The 9,621-nt window shown below is 41.8% G+C and overlaps 1 protein-coding gene across 1 annotated transcript in view; it reads left to right on the forward strand.

Annotated features, from left to right (window-relative positions):
- Positions 1-8,394, forward strand: part of LOC144783294 (uncharacterized) — a 688,842-nt gene extending 680,448 nt beyond the window's left edge. Inside the window, exons 16-18 of the mRNA XM_078662344.1 lie at positions 2,142-2,224; positions 5,567-5,643; positions 7,434-8,394. Coding sequence (XP_078518470.1) covers positions 2,142-2,224; positions 5,567-5,643; positions 7,434-7,478 — 205 coding nt within the window. The 3' untranslated portion in view covers positions 7,479-8,394. The remainder of the gene's footprint in view (positions 1-2,141; positions 2,225-5,566; positions 5,644-7,433) is intronic.
- Positions 8,395-9,621: the final 1,227 nt, after the last annotated feature.

A 9,621-nucleotide genomic window follows, 5' to 3' on the forward strand; every position in this document is an offset into this window, starting at 1 on the left:
TGAGAATCAAATTCAGTTTTGATTAAATTTGAAACTCCACCAGCTCACTACTTACCTCTGAGAGAGTAGTCAAGCCTACCTCCTTGCTACTGCTCCTTCAGTGCAAGGGCATCCTGAACTCGGGTAACAGTCGCTCTTTATATCTGAAATAAATAGATAAATACATATATGCATACATCATTTTTTTTTTAAAGTTTTTTCAGTGAATGCCTTGGGTTTTGTATGCTTTCCCGGAGCCCGCAGTACGTATACCCTCATACACGGAAGAAGCCTGTGGCATGGGAGCTGCGAATGGCCTTTGACTTCCCTTTGGGTCAGTCACCAGTGCCCCAGATTGACGAGTACATAAGCAGTGCAGCAGGCACTGAACATCAGTCTTCAGCCTCAGCGTGTGTATATTCTGCCAGCAGTAGTACCCACTATGTAGGGGCTAATGGTGCACCCTTTTCTTGTATCTGTGGGGCATATTACCAAGGGCCATTATTGCCGCTTTAGCTGGACTTTTTCCCGCTAATGTGGCGATAATTTTATCGCCCTATTACCAAGCTGTCGCTAACACCAGTTAGCGACAGCTTGTAGGTGATAGCGGGCATTTAGGGGCCCACTTTGCATGTCAGCGATAATTATCGCTAATGACATGCAAAGTGGGCATGCCAAGATGTTAGCGACTGAAAACAGTCGCTAACATCGCTATCTCCTATTACCCACAAAGGCGTAGTTTTGGAAATATTCGCGCTAAGCGCGAATATCTCCAAAAGCTAACACCTGCCCAGAGCAGTTCTTAGTCATGTTATCCAATGGGAGGTGGATAACATGGCTAAGAGCATTGTCACGATAATGTATGAATATCACTGTATTTCCAGCGATATTCACGCATTTCGAATGATTTTTATCGTTTCTGAGATACACCTTGATGATAGCAAGGTATCTCAGCGATAAAAATCATCGTAGCGCGACGATAAAATTATTCCCGCTAACCCTTCTTAGCGATAAATATCGCTATTGCTAGGGAATATGCCCCTCTGTTCCGAGTACAGACTTCCAGTTTGTGCATTAAGTTAGTATGTCCTGTGCTAAGTGCAAATGCATCTGCACCATGTGGCACTGGACACCGGGGGCATTGTTCTCTCTGAGGTTGGCATCCAGCCGCAGTTCTCACTATGCACTTCCTGAACCCGAATCATGTGGTCACATAATTTGATCAGCATTTGTGTCAGTCGCTCTTCATGTAACAATACACATTGGGCACGTGGCAATGCCATGGTCCATGCCCTGTGCCCCGTAACAATGCCGCAGTACCCAGTGGTCACAGTTTGTTAAGGGCATTGAATACTGGGCGGGCTTGTACCAAGCACCTCATCGCAAAGGCTGTATGGCATACCCTGTTATACATTGGGCTACTATGTCAAGGGCATACTATATTGTAATAATATGTCTGCCTTTCTTTCTCCTGTAGATTTTTTCACATAGTGAAAAATCTACATTAGTAAATAAAGCAGAGGAAAAAGCACCTTGATTTCCAGGACTACTCCTGCAGATGTTTGTGAATTTGATAATATCCCCACTCCTGGATGGATATCAAATGGAGTCAGTTTCCAGCCTCTATTCCAAATGTGGGTGGAAATTCTGGGAATAGGTATGAGTGGGTTTTTTGACAAGGGGTTGTGAATCAAGTCAAATGTTTCTCAGAGCCTGGGTTTGCAATGTCAAAGGGGCATATTAGCAAGAACCTCTTTAAAATTATCGCCGTTTTAGCGGCCGGAAACTGCCGCTAAAATAGCGATAATGGCTTGCTAATATGTGTTATAGAATTCCAATAGAAGCCCAGGTTAGATGTCCTGCACATCTAACCCAGGCTTCTATTGGAATTCTATAACGCATATTAGCAAGCCCATTACCGCCGTTTTAGCGGCGGTTTCCTGCCGCTAAAACGGCGATAATTTTAACGAGGTTCTTGCTAATATGCCCCAAAGACTCGTTAGCGCCCTTATCTAGCCATCTCAGCTTTTTGCCTATGTCCCGCTTCACTGCCATGCTTGTGTCTGTTTTGCAGGCCGCAAGATTGCTTAATTGGCCAAAAGAAATTAATAGTACTTAATTGCACCCAGAAGACTGTAATGCTTATTTTTTTGTCTACGCAGGGAAATCAATGACAAGAATCGGTTATTCAGGGAAAATTCTGGAGTATTTATGTCGGCAAAACCAAGACCATCCCGTCAGGAAGGTAAGGCAGAGTCCCCCATTACATCAGTTTTTTAAAAACATCTATTGAAATGTAAATTACGATAATAATGTGTTTCTGTGGCGTTTTCTACCGCCATATTGTAATTCCGTGGAGCTGTATATAACCATTGACACCAAAAATTAAAGGATGATAGGCTGGAGCTAGAATGTTATGTGGTGCCCCTCAGTTACACACAGGTCTTTGCACGAGGAGCAGTTAATCATTCGGGAGCCAGAATTGCATAAGGTACTTGTGAGAACTTCCAAAAATAAATGTAATCTCCACAGGGATCAATAACTTGAATCCTAGTTCAGACTTGCACGGTACTGGTGACATGTTAAATTACCAGGGGCAGCTGCCGACCAATTCAACTGGTGGGGCAATTTTTGAGCCACTAACAGGCGCTGAAAAAAGCCCAGCAGTGCCCTTAGGCCTAACACCAAAGCTCTCAATCGTTGTTCATTATTAGCAATGTTTCTAACGGGCAATGATTGAGAGCTCTGAAATTGAGACCGCACTGCGAGTTTTCCACAATGTCTGCCAGTAAGTTAAAATAAATGTAAAAAAATACCTAAAAGATTCACTTACCTTCTGTCTCTGCCCTCGGTGCTCCTCCATCTCGTCATCAGTGGCTCCACCAGAACAGGCTCCAAGAGCCTCAGCCAATTCCCCTCTTCCAATCAAGAGGCTACTCTCATGCTGCACAGGCTGCATGACAGAAGCACCAGAACTGGCTGGAGCAGACTGGCTCCACACTCACTGAGGCACTGGGGGTCTCTGCTTGCTCTCCACCCAGCTGTCTAAGACAGATCGGCGGAGAGGCTTAGACTACGCATGTCAAGGCTGGCCGTCGCAAGACAGCTGGCCAAAGTGACTTGCACAGTGTAAACTGGTGGAGAGAACACATGGCTCGGGCTGGAGAAAGGGAAAAATAAAATGGTAATAAATACCATTTTATCTTTCACCTTTGCAGCACCAGCAGCAGTGGGGCGATGCTCCTCTGCCCAAATGAGGGGCCACGGCTGAAAATCACATGCAATTTTACCGTTACGGTTTAGCAAAAGTGCCCCAGAATTGTTCAGTGGCGAGTTTGACCCTGTGGAATGGGGAATTATTCAGTGGTACTGAGTTTTCCAGTTGTCAACCATTCTGAATCGCCCTATTTAGAACCTAATTACAAGCTAAGGGGTATTGCCCCTGATAAGTAGCAATACCACAGGGTATGTTATTTATCAGGTGCAATAAATAACACTTATTATGAGTTCATGGGGAATAACATGCAGATTTAGGTGTTTGACGCACCGAAATCCACATGATATGGTACATATCGCATGTTTCCTTCTGTTAAATTTCGGCAGGTTTGACCTACCAAAAGTTAACAAAATTTGAGGTATTTAATGCATCCGATGATGTGTTAAATACCTTCAAACTCCTAATTCCGACCCATGCTTAAACAAAAGTTTATGCATGGGTCAGAATATTAGGGGAACCCACAATCGGGAACTTAATGTGGTTTTACAGCATATATTTGACCACTGATCTCAACAGGCGATAAATGTACGCCCAGGTCTGTGAGTGGGAGGGTAAAGGAGTGTGTTCGAGGAGTAGGTTAGGGAATTTGAAGGTTTTTTCTTCAAGGAGGAGCATTCTATGCTCCCTGTTGGAAAAAAACGTGGATGAGGCTTAGTGGGAAAACTATGTTTGGCTCTCACAACCCTGGTAAAACCGGGTGAAGAAAAACCAATCATCTTTTAATTATGCAGTATGAAATTAATGCATAAAAGCCTGGATACATTTTATTCTGCATAACTTGCAATCAGGTCCTTGAGAGTCAAGCATGTTCTGAATGGTAAACTGTTAAAGTAAGGTCAGCTGTGACTAAAGCTGCCCTGCTGCAGTGAGGGATACCACCACAACGATTTCCCTATTGAATTGTGGCGTGATCTGATTTGGACCATGTAGTAGGAGACTCAGGGGCATATTACCAAGCAATAGCGATAATTATCGCTATTGCTTGGTTAGAGACAAAATTTTAACGCTGAGCTGCGGCGATTCTACCAAGGTTTGTCACAAATGCGATAAAAAACGGCCGCAATGCATGAATATTGCTGAAAAGTCAGCGATATTCATGCATTACCGAGCTAATGCTCTTAGCCATGTTATCCAATTCCCATTGGATAACATGGCTAAGAACTGCTCAGGGCCGGTGTTAGCTTTTGGAGATATTCGCGCTTAGCGCGAATATCTCCAAAAGTTGGTAATAGGAGATAGCGATGTTAGCGACTGTTTCCAGTCGCTAACATCTTGGCACGCCCACTTTGCATGTCATTAGTGATAAATATCACTGACATGCAAAGCGGGGCCCAAGATGGTCGCTATCTCATATTAGCTGTCGCTAACTGGTGTTAGCGACAGCTAGGTAATAGGGAGATAATTTTATCTCCGCTTTCTTGGCTTTTAAAACCAGAAAAGCAGAGATAAACCCCCTTGATAATATGCCCCTTAGTTCTATAGGACATTATATGCTTTATATATATCTAGACCAGGTAGCAAGATCACAGTGTGGCTGTGGTGATATCTGAGAAGATGGTCAAGCTGTGGAAGGGAGACAGTGGTTGCATATCACTCTCTTGCATAGTCCATCTATGCACCATAGTGAACTCTCGTGGGTTCGTTGAATCAGATGGGAGGTAGTATTTTAGTAGTATGATTTAGGACTGTATCAATGCTGGGTTGACAGCACTGCATGGTGTTCTATTTAACCTTTCTGCCACAGTGTGGTAATTTAAGCTCTACCAAGTGTATTGTGGTTTTGGCCGTGCCTTTAAGCTTGCCTTTTTCCATGTGGTTCGATTTGCCTCCATAATGAATTGATCATTTTGTGGTAAAATAACGTTTTTACATACATGTGAACTTCTATTAGGCCTCCACTAAGGGCATCGGAGTGCATATATCTATTGCTGCAGTTGTTGCAATATTTATCAACCTGGTAATTAGTGGGTGTGCAAAAGGTCGCTCCCCTCATTACATTTCAGCTGGTCATTCCAGATGGATTTTAAAGAGGGAAAAATACTTTTTAAATATTGAGAAAAGTGGATTTTGGTGCAGTAAGCACCAAAATCTGCATTCCGTGCTCCATTTCAAGGGTAAATGTTGTAACATATAATAATAATGGCACCGCATACTTTCAGAAAGCATCTTTGTGTGCTTTTATCAGGTGAGTTATCCAGGCAACTTGTAGTAAGGGCCATAATATTTAACCAGTAATAAAAGGCTGTTCTTTTTTGTGTATCACACTTCAATGTGATGAAGTTCATTTTGCTTTTCTGCTTCATTCCTCAGCTTCACACAGCAACATCCGTTCTACAATAATCCCCAACTTCAAACTTTATTTGGATACGTTGGAAACGTCAATAAAGGTAGACTTTTTAGAGTTACTATTTCACTGTTCTGTTACTCTCAAGCTCAGAGCCTGCCCTGCTCCCGGATGCTCTCCACAACCCGGTCCCCACCTCCAACTCTCAACGATCCCCACACTTCTATTTACTGCCTGTTCAAAGCACCACTTCCCCCTGCCAGCCCAGAGACTACTGTGCTCCTAGATGCCCTTACCACTCCTTGCCCCAACTATCAGTGATCCCCCACTCCCATTTGCCAAAGGCAAAGTGCTTGTGATAAAGAGGTACAAAATATAGCCCATTATCCACGCTGGAATAGGGATTCACTTATCATTTTGATCCTGGCAAAACCATGTTGGTTTGTTATTTCACACTCCAGGCAGATTAGCTTGTAGCAGGTGGATTTAGATTACAAGTGTATCCGCCAGAAATCCTCAGACTTAAATCCAGCAACCTTTTTAAAGGGCTCATCTTCAGGTTAACCACACAGTTCCAGGTTCTAAAGCTTTTTTTAAAAAAAAAATGTTTTTTGCTTCTCTGCTTATATCAGTCGAAGTGAAATGTCAACAGCCTAATTGTAGGATAATTTTATTGGACCTTAATGAGAGCTTCTTCAATGTATTTTAATACATTGTTAAAAGCAAATTTGATACATTACATTCAGGTTCAAAGAACAGCACCTACTTTTTCTGTATCTGTCCGTCCCTCATCTAATCACAAGTTCTAAATATAGCATATACTATCTTGTACAACAAGACAGCACACACAGAAAAATAAAAATAAACAGGGAGGGAATTAGAGGTGGGTGCTAATTACAAGTTACCTAAAACATAAGGTGGAATTTGCTCACCTCAGTGCTCTTCCAGAATACCTCTTCAAATGTCATACAGATTGTGTGGTTGAATATAAAAATACTTCCTATGAGTGTAAATACATGGTCAATCCTTCCAGCTGTTGTATTCACTCAGTAAGTCAACAGTAGTGATACTGTCTCTCTAAAGATATCTATGTGATGGTTGTACTGTGTTCGTGTTTGGACTAGCCAATTTTCCATAGGAGGACTCCTAATTTGGAATCCAAAAGTTAAACCCTACCAAAATGAACCCTGACTTGACCTGGATATACTTAGATCTGTTACTCCTTTGAATAGTTGTCTGGTTTATTGTCTCCCTCATTCTCAGATAATCCTACACAAAAAGTGACCCTAAAGCTATTAACCCCTTCGCTGTGGGGTGTTTTCACCCCGCTGTGCGGGGGGTAGGGGGGCCGCACGCGGCGCCGCTATGCTGGTGAAGTGCTCGGCTTGTCATGAGGCACAGCAGAGCTGCCCTCATGACGAGCTGAGCTCGTCACAATCACACCCGTTTTTCGAACGTTCAGCACAGCGGGGAAATTATCCCCGCGTGCGAACACTCCAACGGCTGTGACGAGCTCAGCTCGTCATGAGGGCAGCTCAACCATCCCTCATGACGAGCTGAGCTCGTCAACAGCACACAAGGTGTTAAAGCTTGGTTTCCACAAAGGACTGCCTCTCGAAGGCAATAATGATCAATTCTGGTGAGATTAAGTTACCTTGGTATTCACACCTACCCTATATCTAATCTTAAACTAAGCTTTGTTGCCAATAGCTGAAATTAGAGGCCTTGCATCTATTGTAATCAAAGACCTCATCAGTCTATGAGGCTATGACATGAAGAGTAACCTTCAGTCTCAAAAGGATTTGGGGCAACAGTTTCTATTCTGCCTACTGTATTATAAAGCAATGCTGCAGAACATAGTAACCTAATATTTGTATGTTACCTCTCTGACAGATGGTGATTAAGAGGCCACAGATAGTAAAAAACAACAATGCCTAAGCTGGAGACCACTTGACTTCGTGGCAACACTTCTTTGCAGCAAATGATGCCGACCAATTAAGCATCTATATTTCAGTGCTACATATCTAATGAACATGATAAATGTACCAACCCTCTGCCACTTAAATCTTTGCATGGGACGAGGTGTCATAATCTACTGCGATTCTAATTGCTGCCAACAGATCATACAAGGAATTCAAAAAGATGCCGAGATTAAAACTCACACTACAGGTTTAAAGGTTTTACAATAAAACTTGGTATCAACAAGGCTTCTCTGTTTCCTCATGAGTGAACACCCTCATTGAAGCTTGCGCGACCTACCTGTGAAGGATTAAAACATGCAGTCAAAAATAACCACAATAATGGATACCACCATGGAAGTATATCACTAGAAGACAGTTCACATCAGGCCAATTCAGATTGACCCTGGCATGGAGAAGAGGCACATGCTAAATGAAATTCAATTGGTTCACCTGCAGCAATCCGCAGCTACACTTAGCCTTTTCAGCAAGAAGGAAGCAAACAGGTTTTATTACAGTGACACTGAGCTATCCCTATAATGAAAATTACATCACTCGACAATGTTTTTGTGAAAATCAAATGAAACATTATCATGACAATGTGAAAGTGCTAGTCTAATATTGTGTATAGGAGTGATGTGCTACTAAATACTGCCATACATACATGTCTGCTCCTATGACAATCGTTCTTTACCATGCCAAGATATTACTCTATCTCCTTGGGTTACAGGTATTGTCTGAATTCAAAAATAGCCAAATTCTTAATCGGAATGCCATTTCATGTTCTTAGTGTTAGAAAAGGCTGTCACATTATATCTACAATCGGGAACCCATTGGCTTCATAAATGTCCCCAGCCATGGTCAACAGTCCACATTAAACCAAGATTGCACTGGCAACTAAGGGCCCAATGTAGGTATCCAAATACCGGTCGGTAACGGCCGAAAATACAGATTTTTGGCCGTTACCGACCGGTATTTGGATACTGAGATGTAGGGGCATAAGAAAATGCAGATTCGGTAATTTTACCGAATCGGTAAAATTACCAAATCTGCACTTTGATATGTAGGTAGCACTGTAAACAGTGCTACAGTGCTTTCAGGATTCGTTATTTACCACAAATTATTAATTGGTGGTAAATAACGAATTCCTATGCAAATGCAAATATGTGCATTTACACCTGTGCCATGTGGCACACATACATGCCCTTAGGGCATGTATGTGTGCCACATGGCACACAAGCCCTAATCAGGGGTGCAACAGGGTGTCAAAGTGACACCCTGCCACCCTTGAATTTTTCGGTATTTACCGAATCGGTAATTACCGATTTGGTAATTGACATTCATTCCTATGGGCCTCCAGGTCCATAGGAATCAATGGCAAATACCGAATCGGTAAATACCGATTAGGTAAATACCGAATCCTACCGATTCGGTATTTTTTACCGAATTTTTACCTACATTAGATTTACCGATTCATAAATACCGAATCGGTAAAATTCGGTATTTATGAATCGGTAAATCCAAATTACCTACATCTAGCCCTAAGAGAGTAATCCTGGCCCAGCAAAAGACAAGGACATCTTGTCTTTTGTACTCATATCGGTTTCTATTAGCAACTTTTGGTATCAGTAATCAGAGGGGTATTTCTGAGATGTGTCAGGTTGATCTTATTTATAATATTTTGAACATGCCAGATGCTTCGTTAAACCTTGAGAATGTTGGCTTACTTCCAGGTCAACAATGCATATACAAGGTCATTTCATAATCTTACTAATTACACTGATCTATAGCTTTCAGTTGCTTTGTTGAAACTTTATATATAGAACTGCATCACTGTTAAATCATATATTGCTTTCACATTTATCACAAGTTCACATTACATAATGATAACTCATAATCATTGTTTTAAATATGTATGCTCATTTATAGTTAAATAGAAATTGATAGAACATGCTGAAGTTATAATTTTATTCTTCCAGAAGTCTCGATAAAAACCCACAACCAACCCAGACACAAATTATGTTTCATGTAATCCAACAATTAAGCCAATTTATCAAAACTAAAAATGTTTGGTGAATGAATACTGCAATTATTCAGTATTTTCTCTTTCCACGTCCGCAATA

Source organism: Lissotriton helveticus, chromosome 9 (assembly GCF_964261635.1).
Source record: "Lissotriton helveticus chromosome 9, aLisHel1.1, whole genome shotgun sequence".
In the NCBI taxonomy this organism is placed as follows: Eukaryota; Metazoa; Chordata; class Amphibia; order Caudata; family Salamandridae; genus Lissotriton; species Lissotriton helveticus.